Source organism: Sarcophilus harrisii, chromosome 1, assembly GCF_902635505.1.
Source record: "Sarcophilus harrisii chromosome 1, mSarHar1.11, whole genome shotgun sequence".
Taxonomy (NCBI): domain Eukaryota; kingdom Metazoa; phylum Chordata; class Mammalia; order Dasyuromorphia; family Dasyuridae; genus Sarcophilus; species Sarcophilus harrisii.
In genome coordinates this window covers 202,826,672-202,843,022 of record NC_045426.1, presented here as the reverse complement: position 1 = coordinate 202,843,022, position 16,351 = coordinate 202,826,672, and the positions used below count along the sequence as shown (strand labels likewise).

Genomic DNA, 16,351 nt, shown 5'->3' with positions numbered 1-16,351 from the left:
AATTTCACTGAAAAGATTAACAAATCCTGAAACATCATCTGTTGTTTATTTTATTTATTATTTTTATGTTTTTCCTGTTGTAAAATAATTTTAAAATTACTATTTCAAATTACTTGATAACTGTTTAAGAAATGGAACATATGCATATGAAATTTTGTTTTTTGATTCAGTAAAATAATTTGTTCAGGCTACTAGTTAAAAGGGAAAAAAAAATTTAAAAATTACACAACATATTTTACCCTTCATTACTAGTAGTGTTACTTCCAATTAAAGCAATCATTTTTGTGGGAATTAAAAGGTAGAGAGATGACCTGAATGTTAAGCTACCTTGCAGAGCTTGGGGGGGAGGGGAGGAGGAAAGAAAGAGACAAAACAATTACTATCAAACAAAAAAAATTACTGGGAATGGGACAGGGGTCCTCACCAATGATGTCTTCCAGGAATTGTGTTCCATTTAAGAAATGGAACATATGCATATGAAATTTTGTTTTTTGATTCAATAGAATCAATAGAAGAAAAGCTTATTATTTTACTTTGTGAATAATAGTACTTCTTTTAATGCCTAATTACTCAACTAAATCTAAAATAGTCAATTTTATTGTTGACTAAGCTTTAGTTTCAGCCAAGGAAATATCTTTAAAAGTATATAAAGGTAGGACAAAAGAAAATTATTCTCTGAGAAAAGGGAGGTAATTCCTGCTTATGCAATTTTCTTATGACCAGAGATTATTGGAGGTTACATTTGTCCAACATCATTTCCTGAGACTTTAATATGTCACATTTCTTTGAAATAAATACAGATGTTAGGAAACTGGTAGAGGCTTTTGGACCTTAGGACTAAGTAAGTAATTCAAATTCCATGCAAGATAGAAAAGTGGTAGAAAGGGGTGAGCTTTTTCTTATTGCTCCACTAGTTAGTGGTATATCTAGTAGTAGAAAGTCAGCAAATAGTTATTAATTATCACTGTGTGCCAGGCACTGTTCTATTTGCTAAAACAGAGACATCCCCAGCCCTCAAGAAGCTTGCTATTTTGTGGGGAAACACATTATAGAAAGGGAAACTGAAAAAGGCATCATGGAGAAGCTCACAAGTATGTAGTCGGAAATGTGAAGGAATGGACGGCCCGGGAGGCCTTTTTAAACAGAAAGATTTTTTTCATATTCAAATAAAAATAATTTATTTAAATCAAACAAAATAATTTATCTTTGTATAGTTTCAAATGTTATCCCAGTCAGAGTCTCTCCAAATTTATTACTTTTAAAAAGAAATGACTACATTAGAGATCAGACATAATATACAGTCTGTTCAGCCACAAGAGAAATAGTTTCTGCCATTTTGTTATTACAGTGTGTGGGACAGTGACCCCAAATTAAAATCAGAGACTCTCAGAGTAAGAAAAGCAAAAGGGGGGCATTAATTTGCAAGAAAGGGTAACTCCTAATAGACAAGTTGTCAGTAGTTTGTGCAAAGTACAAACTGCAAAACACTAAATTATTTTAAATAGACACTGAACACAGAAGCTTCCAAGCCCCCCCAGCCTTTTCTGTCTTTGTCCTGGAGGAGTATTTTCTAAACGAAGAAACAGAAAGAAAGCAAAAGAATATTAGTAAATAATAAATTCTTAATTCAAATTTCCCTAGAGAACTGCTATACAAGCAAATGAGAATTTCCTTACCTGAATTCTCCAAACCAATATCACCTTTAAAAGAAGTGCTTAAATGCTAATTAAGAGTTTGTAGGAACCAAGAGGGGAATGGTCATTCAAATTGAACACCTGCAGCTTTTTAGCTATTAGCTCAACTTATTATTGCAGAGTCTCAGGTAACAATTAGGTCGAAGCCTCATCCTTATGACAGGTCTTCAGTCAGTTTATCCTGTACAACAGGTAGTTGGTTACATTAGCTAAAGCCCAGTGAAATTTTTGAGAGAACCTCTTGGTTCAATCTTCCAATCAGACACATTCTAGGATTAGAAGATGTAAGTAGATATGAGTACCACATCTGATCAATCTTGCAGGATGATGAGTTTCTTGGGGACAAAGTGAAGAAATCCAAAGGAGGGCAGCTGATTGGGAAATGAAGAACATAGGGGAAATCAAAGTGTTCATTATATTAATAATCTACTGAGTTATATTCTTATATAGTATGTATCACACCTCTTATTTGCAATGTCAGTGAATTAATGTTATAAAAACATAACTTTTTAATCTACATTTTTTTTTCCTGAGACAATTGGGTTAAATGACTTGCCCAGGGTCACACAGCTAGGAAGTGTTAAGTGAAATCATTTTTCTTAAAGTAATCTTTAGCATACATATTGACAATCATTTAAGTACAATTCAGCTTATATCAGTCTAATTGAATTACATTCCTCAAAATTAATGTATACTACTAAAATATCCATTTCCCTTTAGTATTTCCCATTTTGATTTTAAATCCTTAAAATTTCTATTAGTATAAATCATATTTATAAAAAAGAACAGAACTTTTGATACATTTGAGAATTTAGGGAAATGTTTACTTTCTTGATATAGCCAGGATAATAAGTGATATCTTTCTAACAGATAAAAGCCCTCTATTCTTTGATCAGATGAATGCCCTAAGATTTTCAATTCTCTTGATACATATAATGATCTCTTGAAGTAAAATAATTGAGGCCATATGTAGAACTTGCCTTATAAGCTTTAAAGAACTACATAAATGTTAGCTTGTTCTTTTTATTATGACTATCATAATTATTAGTATTAGCTAAAGATAAGTAATCTTGATTTAAGTATTCATTTTTAGTTGTCTTAGGCATAATGACAGTTCATCTTAGCACAATATCCCCTTCCCCAAAAGATTATCATTTTAATTCTAGTTTGTTAAATATTAAAAGATTAGTATTTATAAAGTTGCTTGGATTATTTGTAAACCTTTTTTTTTCAGTTTTAAAATATTATACTAAAAGGTATTACAAATAATTTGAGAGCTAAGTTAAATAAAAGCATTAAAGATCTTAGAAGATGACCTTTTTCTGACATTGTTTGCTACAACATCCTGTAGTCTCTTTTTTTCCCTTCCTGTTTCCCTCCCCTTTTCCCCCTATCGTCCTCATCTCCTTTTCTGTCTCTGTCTCTGTCTCTGTCTTTGTCTTCATCTCTCTCTCTCTGTCTCTGTCTCTCTCTCTCTCTCTCTCTCTCTCTCTCTCTCTCTCTCTCTCCTCCCCCCACCTCTCTCTTTCTCTGTCTGTCTCTATCTGTCTCTGTGTCTGTCTCTCTGTCTCTCTCTGTCACACACACACACACCCCCACACACACCATATATACACAACTACCGTAACTGTATATAAATACACATATATATGTTTTAAGGCCAAATTTTAAGTCAAATAAAGTTTTTGGAGAAAACTTAAAGAAGCAAATTGAAATGAAGAGCTTAAAATAGTTGTAGCAGTGCTCATGTAATTTCTTTGCAAATAGTATAGTGTAATGGAGTCATGGATCAGAAATTAATATATAAAAATTAATTATTATAACTTAATTATCAAAGTTATTAAACTTTGATAAATTTTTTAATCAAATTTAAAAGAAAGAAATGATAGGAGCAGTAAGATAATATATAAGAAAAGTTTAAACTGAAGCATTTTCCATGGACATAATACTGATATCCTTTCAGTGAAAAATATTGTAAAATTCCCTTATTGTGTAATGTTTCCTTAAAATAAATGTCTGTCTTATGAAACAAAAGAAAATCTGAGTATTTATGAGTCTTATAGATCTTGCTACATATGTTTTATTGAAAAAATGTTCTTTGGGAGATTATATCAGAATAGGAAAAAATAGTTAAATGGCTTTATTTTTAATTATTTTTATTCAGTATTAAGATATTACTTCATAAGCCATGTAAAATATTATTAATGAATATTTTTACTGAAATTTTACCACTTAGTAATTAGTTTAACTTAGGACTAATCTACCTATCAAGACTCAAAGACAATTATAAAATTTTCTTTTTGTGTTATTTTCCATGTGAAGCATGTCATCAATAAACTTACTTTAAGTACTTACTTTTATATTTTAAATAAAAGTATGTTATTAATAAATATTGATAAAAAGGAGTACAGGAAGAACTTATATGCTTATAAGATTTTTCTGGAAGTGTTTTTTAGACAAGATTCTGAAAAATGATTCCCTTCATTTGCCTATATATGAATAAAAGCTTAATCAATAAAAATGATGAGCATCTTTTGCAGCAAACCTTTTGCTGTTAATAAAAAGGATAGCTAGAATTTAAAAAGCTTGTGAGGCTAAGTGTTATAGTCTATAAAAGAATATACACTGAATTAACAAAATGGGGTGGAACATTTAGATAACTTTCCAGGTCAAAAATTTTTGTGAATATTTCAAACAAAATTTTTGCACTCCTAATCCCTGAATTATCTGAGTAATTTCCTCAGGATATAAATTCATCTGTATAACACGGGAATAAAATCTGTATCTAACTTTAAAAGCATAAAATGAATATTTAGATCAATTTCATAGTAAGAGACTAAAAGAATTTAAGGTTAAATAAATTATAAATTATAGTTATCCATAAAGAATTAATACTTATTTTTGTGATAGACTGGTCTTTTAAAAATTGTATGTATTATACAAACATCTTTCTAAAAAGTATCAAGTGTGCCAAAATATGATTAGTTACTAGGCCCCTGGAAACCTAGACAGGCCCTCAGAAAGCTAATTTTTCAAAGAGCACTCCTTAGAAGTTCAAGTAGAAACCAGTTACTAAGCATCCTCTGAAGACAGCATTCAGAATTTATTTCAAACAGATTCTACTTAAATCATGCTATATTTAATAAAATCTGTTTCACATCATTATATGACATAATGTATCCTTGCATTATTTAAATAGACATTTTGTTGTTTACAAGTGTTTTCTTTCTTATTTTTTTTTGTAATGAATTATTGATTGCCCTACTTGCTATGTTTGCTATAGAACTCCTCCATCTCTTTACAGATGAAAGAATTGAGACTCTGAAAAATGAAGTTATTTGCCTAATACTACCAATATGCCTTTGGTTTATGATTTAAGAGTGCTCTTAGAAGAATTCTTTTAATGAGCTTACATTTTTGACAAATATGCTATATACACTTGAGATATTAGAAAAATATTTATGTAACCAATGAAATAATACTTTATTAATACTTTTATTCATTTTATATTTTATTGATATAAATGTTATTCACCTTAGGTTTCTATTGCCTTGCAATTTAATATAAAAATGTAGAGGAAAAGAAAGATATATGATTTTCTGATATGAAATATGATAATCCCTTAAGATATTTTTTGTCTGTTTGTATGAATGCAATTTCAACATTTGGTTAGATTATATATGTGTATATAGATATTTTGTATATATTTGCAGTATGATAATATTTAGTTTCCACACATAGTATAGGAAATGGAGTTATTATTTTACATAACATAAGAAACCTCTTGTATTTTTTAGTGCACTCCATCGAAAGTAGGAGAGAAACCTTGTACTTCCTCTAAAAAGGCATGTTATTAAGCTCAGGTTACTATTTATATATTTTTTTAAATGTTAGCTGTCTTTTATTATTCTTAAGGTCTTTATTTACATTTTTTGCCTAGGCTCTAAGATGCAAAGAATGAGAAACAAGGGAGGATAAAAAGTTAAGTTTCTTGTATCATGAATCACTGCCATATCCAATATTTTCTTCCATGGCCATCCTTAGAAAAAGTTGACTTAATTTTTATGCTGTCAGAAGGAAGTTTTATTTTATTAATTATATAGCACATTCATATTTGTTAGGATAAACAAAGGATGGGTAACAGGATATATCTCACTTTGAGAGAGAAAATCTGTTTATTATCCTGGCTGAATCTTGAAAATAAATGACAGAGATCCCATTAGATTGATAATGTGCTTTGGCTAGGAAATCCCAAAATGATACCTGTTTTTTTTTCCTATTGAGAAAGAATGCTGTACTGACTCATTATAGTTCAAGAGTATTATAAGAAATAGACTTGGTGCAATTAAGTGGATTATGAATTGCTTTCCCCAAAGTGGTAAATGTTAATAATTCATTTTTGCCACATTTGTATATATTATTGTTCTAGAATAGCAAAAAAAATTACTTAAGAAGAGAGAAATATTGAATATGATAAGAGAGATGAATATAGAAGAAGAGAAAATAAAATGGTGGGTGAGTAGAGAAGTATAAGAAAAGAATGGTGTGGCAAGTGTAATTAAAGTAATAATATGGGAATGAGAAAAGAAGGTGGAGGAAAAAGGCTAAAAACTAAGGAATAAAGATAAATGAAGGGAAGAAAAGAAGTAAAAAAAAAAAGAGAAGAAACAGGAAAACAGAAGATGTGCTGGCAGCAGAAGTATTAGACAAGAAATGAAAGGTAAAAATAATTTATTTCTCTAGAGAGTGTCTTGTCACACAAGAATACTGCAGAACAGGTAACCAAAGAAATGTGAAGTATATAGTTTGCCTCCTTTCCTAATTTTTATTGTGTCTAGAATTGAATCATTTAAAATGTTTAGGCCAATATTCTTGTTTTTCATACTTTTTAAGGGAGAATGTTGCTACTTAGAGTTTCATAATTTATTTAAACCTTCATACATATAATTATTAAACCAAATAGTTTGATTTTGCAATATTATCATTTTCCTAAATTGATTGGCTTCCTTTCCCTTAAATATATTTTTGGCTTCATGATTCACATTCCTATTCTTCAACCAGGAGTTCTCTCACATTTCTGAAATTCAAATACCATTTTATATCTGATTACTCAGTCCTTCCAAATTCTTCCTAAGAATTCTATGTGATGTTAATTTTTAAAAGCAAAGTGATTTTTTTTCTGTTTTAGAATTTCATGAAATGCCAAGAAATAATTAATCCAATGTTAAGTCTAAATAAAGGAATAAAAAATAATGATTATTCAAGTAAGCTTTGAAATTTGATTCTTTGGTTGAGTTATATATGGAATTTTACTTGAATTCTTTTCCATACTGTTCTTAAAATTTGGATTCTTTATTTTCAAGACTTTAACTTTTTTAGCATTTTGTCCTTTAAAAAAGGTACTTATCTTTTCTATTAAACCGTGATAAAGACTGAACATATTTCTTCTTACATTTTTGGTGATTTACCAGAACTTATTAGAATAGATAGTATATTTCTTCACCCCACCTTCTTTGCTTCCTTTATTAGCTACCCAACCCACTCCCCAAATATAAAGTTTGTTGCTTTCCAAATGTGCCTCCCATTTATTCTTGGGTATGGAACACAGTCTTGAGTTGCCTTCTTTGTTCTGCCTTGTCTTGTGACAATTAGCCTCAGGAAGAAATTGACCATTCAGAGGGCCAGAATAGTAGAAGAGAAAAATTTCTTTTTTAGAAGTGTGAACATAGAAAAAAATGCTTTTTTTCTAATGTTATAGAAAAGTGTCAGCTACTTTGCTCAAAAGAAAGTTCCACCCAACTTATGTATGTGATAATAAACATTTGGACACTTAGTGAACAATTCTAAGAGCACAGAGGGCTGAGGATGATGAATATTGGCAAAATTTCTATTTCCAAGATGATCATATAGAAGCAAATTTGAGTTGGTCAGGGATGTGTTAAATCCATATAAACTTCAGCCCAGGATGGATGACACTTTTGCAATTAGCTCTGGCTAAGAAAGAGACTAATTTACTGGGATCATGGCCACTTTGTCCTCCTTCCCAGCAGAAACTAATTAGCAAAGCAACTAGGTATATGTTCCCAAAGTAATAGAAGTAAAGTTTACTTGCTATATCTAAAAAAACAAGAATCTTAGAGTTGGAAGTGAATTTAGAGGCCATTTCATCAAATTTCCTTCCTAGTTTAAAAAATTCCTTGTGGTAGAAAACTTTTGAATTCGGTTTTTGAGCAATTCTGAGAGAAAATCCTTTTAGACCAGAAGTTTAAAATCTGTTAGTTCAGTGTGTAGTTCAGTGGAAAGAACCCTGACAGTGGATTCAGAAAATTAATTAGACTCTGGACTCTAGCTTATTTTATGTGTGAACGTGATCAAGTCGTTTGGTTTCTCTGGGCCTCAGTTTCCTTATCTGTAAAATGAGAGTTTTGGACTAGATGCCCCCAAATCCCTTCCTTCTCTAAATCTATGAACTTTTGGCCCAGTTGTCCTACTTCTGCCCTTCAGAGAGATAGTATAAGTCTCATCCCTTTTTCAGGTAAAAGCATTTGAAATATTTGAGCATAGTACTAGAATTACCTATAAATCTTATCATCCCTTGGTGGATTGGCCCCATTTCCTTCAGCCATTAACCATCATTTAGGGCCTTCTTACCATCCTAGCTGTCCTTTTTTGAATGCATTAGTTTGTCATTAGCCTAAACATTAGTCTTAAAATAAGACAAGACAATGAGACAAGATTCTTGTCCTTAGGAAGACAAGAAACTGTTAACTGTCTGGATTAAAGAAGTATCAAAAAAGCAAACTCTGAAATTGTATTTAAATGTCACATTGCTACCAGGTATCAAAATCAAATGGCTTATTCAATGTGTGTGCACCTCTTGTTTAGAATTTCCTATGCTGTAATCTTCACAGGTTTAGGATTTTTGGTATAGAGCAGGAAGAGATCTTAGAGGTCATCTAGATTTACTAGTCTTGCCCTTTCATTTTAAAGATTAGGTTATAATTGAGGTGACATATCTAATGTTACAGAGATAGTAAGTCGTAGAATGAGGGTTTGTACAGCAGTCCTTTGAGAAAAAACTTGTGTTTTTTCATTATGCCACACTGCTTCTCCCTACCCATACTAGAATATGGTTAGAAAGGGAAAGGCAAATAAATGTCAGAACCTAGGATGTTATTGCTTATGTTGATTTCTTTTCTTTTCTTTTTTTTTTAAATAACATTTTTCATAGTAACATAGATTTATAACTGGAAGGGACCTTGGAGGTCATGTAGACCATCCCCTCATTTTATGTAGATAAGGAAACTGAGGCCAAGAGAGGTTAAATTTGCCTTGCCTAGGATTGCCACAAGTAGTATATAGTAGCAGAATCAGAAATCCAACCACATATTTTCTGGCTCCAAATCCAATGTTCTTTCCACTGTACCAAATTTTATTCCTTTGCCAAAAAAAGGGAAAAAGATACACTGAGTTATGGTTTAAAATTTTTTATTGACCAAATTATTTTAAAACCTATTATAATGAATCACTGCCTGAACTTAGAATTTTTTCATTTTAGTTACATTAAAAATTTTTTTTCAATGAGATTTGATAGTTAAAACTTGAGGAAAAAGTAACATTTTAACCATTTTGGAAAAAAACCCCTTTAGAATTCTGAACTTTAAATCATTTACAGGTCATTCAGTTAATAATATATTTATTATATTCCCATTTATAAAAATCTCAGTATTCCATCCTTCTAGCATTTGGTTCTTTGGTTCTTTGGTTCTTCCTTAAAAACATTCTTTGGATATATTTTTAAAAAAGTTTCTCAAAATTTATATTGAAATAGAAAGACTTCTGAAGCCATTTTTCCATTTAAAAATGTACTTGATGAATATATGAAGAAACTGAGGGATTAAAGGATAACAAAAGAACAGAGTAACCTCTAATTACAAAAAATGTAAAAGAAAAAGTAGTGGGGAATAAATGGCCAAATAAACATGATGTAGATAGAAGGAATGATTGAATAGTTGAATTTTATTCATTAAAACTACTGTTTTACAAAGAAGTTGAGTTATATTTGTATTTAATATTAAATTTATCATCATTTTTTCCAAATTGAAGAATTTAAAGTGAAAAATATATAGAAATATCATTCATTTAAAAGAAAGTAATTAATTACGAGTATCTTTTTGTTCATTAATAAAAAGGCTTGAAATTAAGAAAAAAAGAAAATTAGTGAAGTTTAGTTGGATAATTTGTTTCAATTGAAAGATTCCTATATAATAAATCACAAAATCAAATTAGAGGACAATAAAGGCTCAGTTGAATTTTTAGTGTTTAGAGTTATAAATCCAATTAAAATAAATTATGTATAATTAGAAATATTCTAGAATCGTTTTTCTTTCAGAATGTGAATTTTTAAAATATTTAGCTGTAGCTTCCTTCTGAAGATCCTGTTCAGGTGCCAAAATGTACCATCTGGACTAGCTCTCTGAAGGATCTCAGGAGCAGCCTTGGTCTTAGAGGAGGAGTAAAGGAAGCAGGAGACTTATGGGGATGGTCAAAGATGGAGTATCTATTTCAAATCCTCTCAGCCCTTAAATATTTAAGTATGATTATATCATTACAACACACTAAGCATGTGCCAATTAGAGAACCATTATATCATCACATCACATTGAGCAAGTGCTAACTATATACATCACCATAGCACACTGTGCAAGTACTAACTACAAGCACCCTGCTATGTAAATGCCTCTTTACTGTAAGTATCCCTTGCTTCAAGTTGCACATAGGTAGTCACACCCTCCTTGACTAACTTGTCAGGAAAGGTGAGAGCACCAAAGGGAAATGGGGAGCCAAACCAGACATTGTCAGTAGGTTCCCTCTGGACTGAAGGGTCTTATACCTTACCCAAAGTTCCCCACTGTCTGTAAATGTAGAGACATTTAGCCATATGTATGCTCAGTAAATATTATTTGAAGGCACAAAACTGAGGTTTTCTATAGGGTCCTATTGGGCATAATTCTTAGGCTTTTAAAAAACCATCTGCCTTTTCTATGCAATGGAAATGGCCCAAACCATTAGTTTTAAATGTACCAGTAACTACGTTTATATCTTTCTTTGATCACCTCATTAAGGGCCAAATAGATAAGTATTTAAATATTAGGAGAATTTTGTGGAGACCCTTAGCTATACTTTTAGATTTAAAAATATTTTATACAGAGATAGAGAAAAGATTTCTTAAACTTAGCACAGTTTCAAGTGCATTTTCTATAATACACTACATTGAATATTGCTGTAATGAACTGAATATAAGTTTTGTTGCATTATTCATTTCAGATGGAAAATATTGGTCCCTTGGGGAAACATCCTAATTGATTTGGATATCAGAAATGGTGCAGTGTATAATCTGTCAAATTACATTTGTTTTGCATTTTCAAGAAGGGGGAAGGGAATTTGGAACTCAAAATAAAAAAAAAACAAATATTCAAAATGGTTTTTACTTGTAACTGAGAAAAATATATATATTTTTAAAATAAGTAATACAAATATTATAGGCAAACTTAACTAACTTCTTGTATAATGAAGATAATATGTTTATTTGGCCACACTGTAAATCTTAAAAAGACATTTCACTTCCATTATAATTTTATTTAAATAAGAATCTTATGAGAATATGATTGGGTATTATCTCTATTTTACAGGTGAGGAAACTGAGTTGCAGAGAGGTCAATTAACTTGCCTGAGATTAACTAGGAATAATTTTCAAAGCAGGATCTTTAACCCATGTTTTGTAATTAAATGGTCTTTCTGCTATACTGTTTAGCCTATAAAACCTTAAAGTCTTTGTGATGTTCCTCAATTTTTCATTAACAAACATAATTTAAATTAGCTTTGCCTTTCCCATGTTAGATGTATTTTATAATTTAATTATATGTTAATCATATGATTATGTTAAATGCATGTTTTAATTGGTGAGGATTTATTCTCTATATATAACTGTTGAAAATGTTCCAAATGTCAAAATTTCATTTAATTATGCAAACCTGCAAATCCTCTCAAATTTAATCTTTGAGAGTTTTAGGGACATTCCGAGGTTAAATGACTTCTGTTTAGTCTCTCATGGGTATATATGGAACTAAAAAGCTTTTTACATAACTGTATATATGTAAATAAAATAGGGCATAGAGATCAAGCTATGATTTCAGTGATATTACACTTAAATGAGGAAATCCCTCTATTAATTTAGGTAGGCATTTTCTCTTGCAACTTAGTCTTACAGAGTTGGCTGGAATACTGAGGTTTAAGTGGCCTGTGTGTATTAGAGGTAGAATTTGAATCTTAGGCTTCCTGACCTCAAGGCTAGTTTTCTGTCTACTATTCTGTATTCCTCCATTTAAATGAAAATTTCAAATCTATTCACTTTGTGTGAGAAAATGTAAGATTCCATTTACCACAAATTAGAGATATGTCAAGAAAGTATTGTTAACCCTTGGCTATCTTAATATTTTAGTATCGGTATAATATCCCAGACATTTTACTTTTTTTTTTTTTTTTTAAGCTGGGTTTTGTCTTCTAGGAATTGCTCACAATATCTGAAGTTTTGCCTAATATTAACCATTGAGATTTTTCATTTACAAGATTTTTTTTCTGGTTTTATGTAGTAGCTTTCTAAGAATGAAAACAAACAAATTACAGAGTTGGCAACAATAAGAAATCTTGATAGAGATGAAAATAGTGGTGAATCCTTGACAAGACATCTCTAAAAGCAGTAGTAGATAAAGCAGTAGCAGCTTGCAGTTGACAGGAAAACTTGGCCTTGGAATGCATAGATAATATACAATCCAATAAATTGAACTGATTATACAAAAATAATTAATACAACTTTATAAGTAAAAATAAGTGTATATTATGATGAATATTTTAATTTTTTGTGTATAAACTAGAAACTTAAATTTTATAATTTTTGATATCAGTTGAACAAAATCAGTATTATTAGTATTAATTTTCCATATACTTTTTGGCTTTAATTTAATTATCAGAATTTTAAAAGCATAGAATTTCTTAGAGTTATCTTACAAAAAACACAAATAGACCTTTTTGGAAGTTGTCTATTAAAAACTTATATAGTAGAAAGAATTCAGGATTTAGATTCAAAGTTATCTGGTTTTGGATCTCAGTTCTACTACTTTCTACAGAACTTTGTGACTTTAGGCCAGTCACTTAACTTTTCTTGGTCTCATTTTTCTAATCTATTAAATTAGGGGGATGGAGTAGATGACCTCTGAGATTCTTTACAACTCTTAAAAATACTTAATTTTGTTTAGATAAAAATATGTGAAGCAGTCACTTTGTTCTGAAAAGTATGATATATTAATTAAGGAAGTTTTAGACCATCAATGAAAAATACAAATAAAATATTTTTGTAATGAAATGTAATTTCATTGTAATGAAAAAAGTAAAACGTTATTTCTTCTAATTTATTTTTCTCTTTAATGTTTATTCAAGTTCTGTGATGTAATATCAGCATGTGACAAGCCATTGGTAGAACAGGATTGGTACCATGGTGCAATTCCAAGAATAGAAGCACAGGAACTCTTAAAGCAACAAGGAGACTTCTTGGTTCGGGAGAGTCACGGGAAACCTGGTGAATATGTCCTGTCTGTGTTTTCAGATGGACAACGAAGACACTTTATTATACAGTTTGCTGATGTATGTTGGTGTTAAAGTTTATTTTAATATATAGAAATAATATAATAATGGGTAGTTTCTGACAGATTCCTATATTAATACTCGAAAGTAATCTTGGAGTCATAAATGAGTTTTAATAAATATGAGGTACCCATGTAGAATCATTATTTTAAGTTAATTTTAATTATTTTTCATAGCAATTAAAAGATGATGTTCTACAATTTCACTAACATTTTATATCCATGTTATACCCAGAGTATTTCTTAATTGTGTAGGAATTTTATTATGCTATGACTTTTCTTCAAACTCTATGCTATTTTCTATTCTCATGGAATTTTAACTTCTCAACTTCTATTATTGGTAGTTGAAGGTCTTTGATTATATTTTTGCATATGGGGTGACTCTGTTACTGATGATCTATTATTATTTTCAAATTTAACTTTATTCTCTAACTCCTTGAGCCTCAGTATTGTCATCTCTCATTCAACCCTTAGTACAGATTGGGATGCCACCCAGCAAAGGATAGCATCCATATAAGATTCTTGCCTTTAGTCCTAAATTTTAAGCCTTCAGCCTTAAGAATTGGGATAGAGGGGAAATATTGTGGCCTCTTGATAGCTTTTTTCCTTTCATGTCCTTTGCTTTTTCTTTGCTGAATTTCTTTTCCTTGAATTTTCCACCTTTAATTTAGTTAGTTTCATGTGGTATGTTTCTTAATATTTTGGAGGTTTTCATAAAGGTAGTTGTGTTTATCTATAGCCTTTTATTTTGCCATTTTCTGGTCTGTCCAGTTAGCTTTCTATCTTACTGTCTTTATCTGGAGTAGAGGGTTTGACCCTCACCATATTCTTTATTTTTATTTGTTTGTATTTCTCATATCATTTATCTTTGCATTTTCCCTAGTCTTTGTTATAGTGTTCTATACACATTAAGCACCTAACAAATGTTTTGTGCTGAATTAAATGAATTTGTTTGAATGGGTAGCTTTTGGGTTGGTGCTATGTAGCCTTTGTCCTTGGAATAGAACAAAATAATTTGATCTACATGTAATCAAACCATAACCTTTACCTTACATGGCTCTTTGATAAAAGCCACTGAGCTAATTAATCACAGGCTGATCAGAGATATATGTACTTAGAAATTTACCTTTCTGGTCATTCTATATAGCCAGTTTGGTTTAATGTCAATTATTAATCTTTGTGCTCTATTCATATTTGAACTTAGATTTTGATGTTCTATCTATAACACTAAATCTGTCATGTATTTTAGATGTAATAAGGGTACATTTGCATCCTTTCTTGTTTAGAAAAGAACAAGAAGGCCTACTAGATTTTATTTAGAAACAGTGATGTTCTTCCTTGTGGTCACAGCAAAATCCTTTGGTAGTGTTTTTGTAACTTGTTTTGGTTTTTATTATTAATAAAATGGCATGAGATTATTAGCAGACCAAACCACAATTTAGGAAGCAAACTAAATGCTTTTTTTTTTTTTTTTGTTATTTACTAAATTACTTCTTTTAAAAATTGTCTGAGATTAAATAAAATGTAATAATAATGACAATTTTTCTATTATTATTATAGATATCTAAGTAGTGTAACGATGGAACACTAAACATGAAACCAGGAAAGCCTGATTTCAAATTCTGTCTCAGTCTCTTATTAGATAGATGATCCTGGTCAAGTTGCCTGACTTCTTTTAGCCTCAGGTTTCTTATCTGTAAAATGGGAATAACAGAACAACCTCATCATATATTATAATAACATTTTAACATTGTTATATTAATAACTTATGAGAATCAGATAAAATAATATATAAATCACCTTGCAAAAAAAACTTAAAATGCTATTCAATTAATTATCTCCTAAGCCAGGGGTCCTCAAACTTTTTAAATAGGGGGCCAGTTCATTGTCCCTCAGACTGTTGGAGGGCCAGACTATAGTAAAAACAAAAACTTTGTTTCGTGGGCCTTTAAATAAAGAAACTTCATAGCCCTGGGTGAGGGGGATAATTGTCCTCAGCTGCCAGCTGCTGCATCTGGCCCACGGGCCATAGTTGAAGATCCCTTGGATCTAAGCTATCTGTTGAGGATTCCTGATCATTTGAATTAGCATGATTGGAAATATAGAGATGCAAATATGCACTAATAGATATACTCATAAAGATGCACTAAGAGGGTCTGAAAAGAATTTTTATGGCAACTGACTGCAGCTTATGCTGATATTAAATAGCCATGTCTGATATCAAACCCATGTCTTTTGACTGCAAATCAGCCTCTCTTGCTTTCATGGGCTTAAAAGCAATATTTATTGAGCACTCAAGATAATTGTATGAAAAGGGTAGTTTGAAGATTATGATCCTTATTATATAGATGATTAAAATAGAGGTCCTGAATGCTTAAGCAATTTCATCTTGATTAGGGAATAAATATCAAAGGCTGGCTTTGAACTCAAAAGGTCACAGTTTTTACTGCTATAGAGCCTCAACATAAATAACCTATGGTGATGATTAAATAGATAGGAAAACTCACAATGAGAACAGATTTCCTCTGCTTAGGGGAATAAGAGAAAGTTTCAAGAAGCATTGATATTTGAGAATGGGTCTTTAAAGCTTTTAGTAAGCAGATGTTTAAGGAATTCCTCCTCCATGTAGAACATGCACATTTGATTTATTCCATGTGGAATGTCTTGTGAATTATACAGAGGGAGTAGGAGGGAGTATGAGATTTAATTCAGTTTGTCCAGAATTGTCAAACGGAATAATTTGAAATAGGACTGGAAAAATAGATTGGAGCCAGATTGTGGATGGCCCTGAACATCTGAGTAAAGAATTCTCAGTTCTTTTTAGTAGTTAGAAAGGTGTTAAAAATTTTTAACAAAAAAATGATATACATCAAAAAAATTACTGTGGCAGTTGGGTTATGGTTGTACTGGAAGGGAAGAAATAATATAAGAAATGGGGAGATTAATTCAATTAATTGA

General features: G+C 30.7%; 1 protein-coding gene across 11 annotated transcripts in view; it reads left to right on the top strand.

Moving 5' to 3' along the window:
* The window catches only part of FER (FER tyrosine kinase), a 248,539-nt gene that overhangs the window by 87,854 nt on the left and 144,334 nt on the right, over positions 1 to 16,351 (top strand). For 9 of the 11 annotated variants that reach the window (XM_031968671.1, XM_031968658.1, XM_031968669.1 and 6 more), the window contains 2 exons: positions 5,492 to 5,539; positions 13,191 to 13,394. In XM_031968671.1, the coding sequence (XP_031824531.1) occupies positions 5,492 to 5,539; positions 13,191 to 13,394 (252 nt within the window). Of the gene's footprint in view, positions 1 to 5,491; positions 5,540 to 5,634; positions 5,676 to 13,190; positions 13,395 to 16,351 lie in introns of those variants that run through there. The other 2 variants (XM_031968693.1, XM_031968672.1) reach the window with 2 other exon arrangements.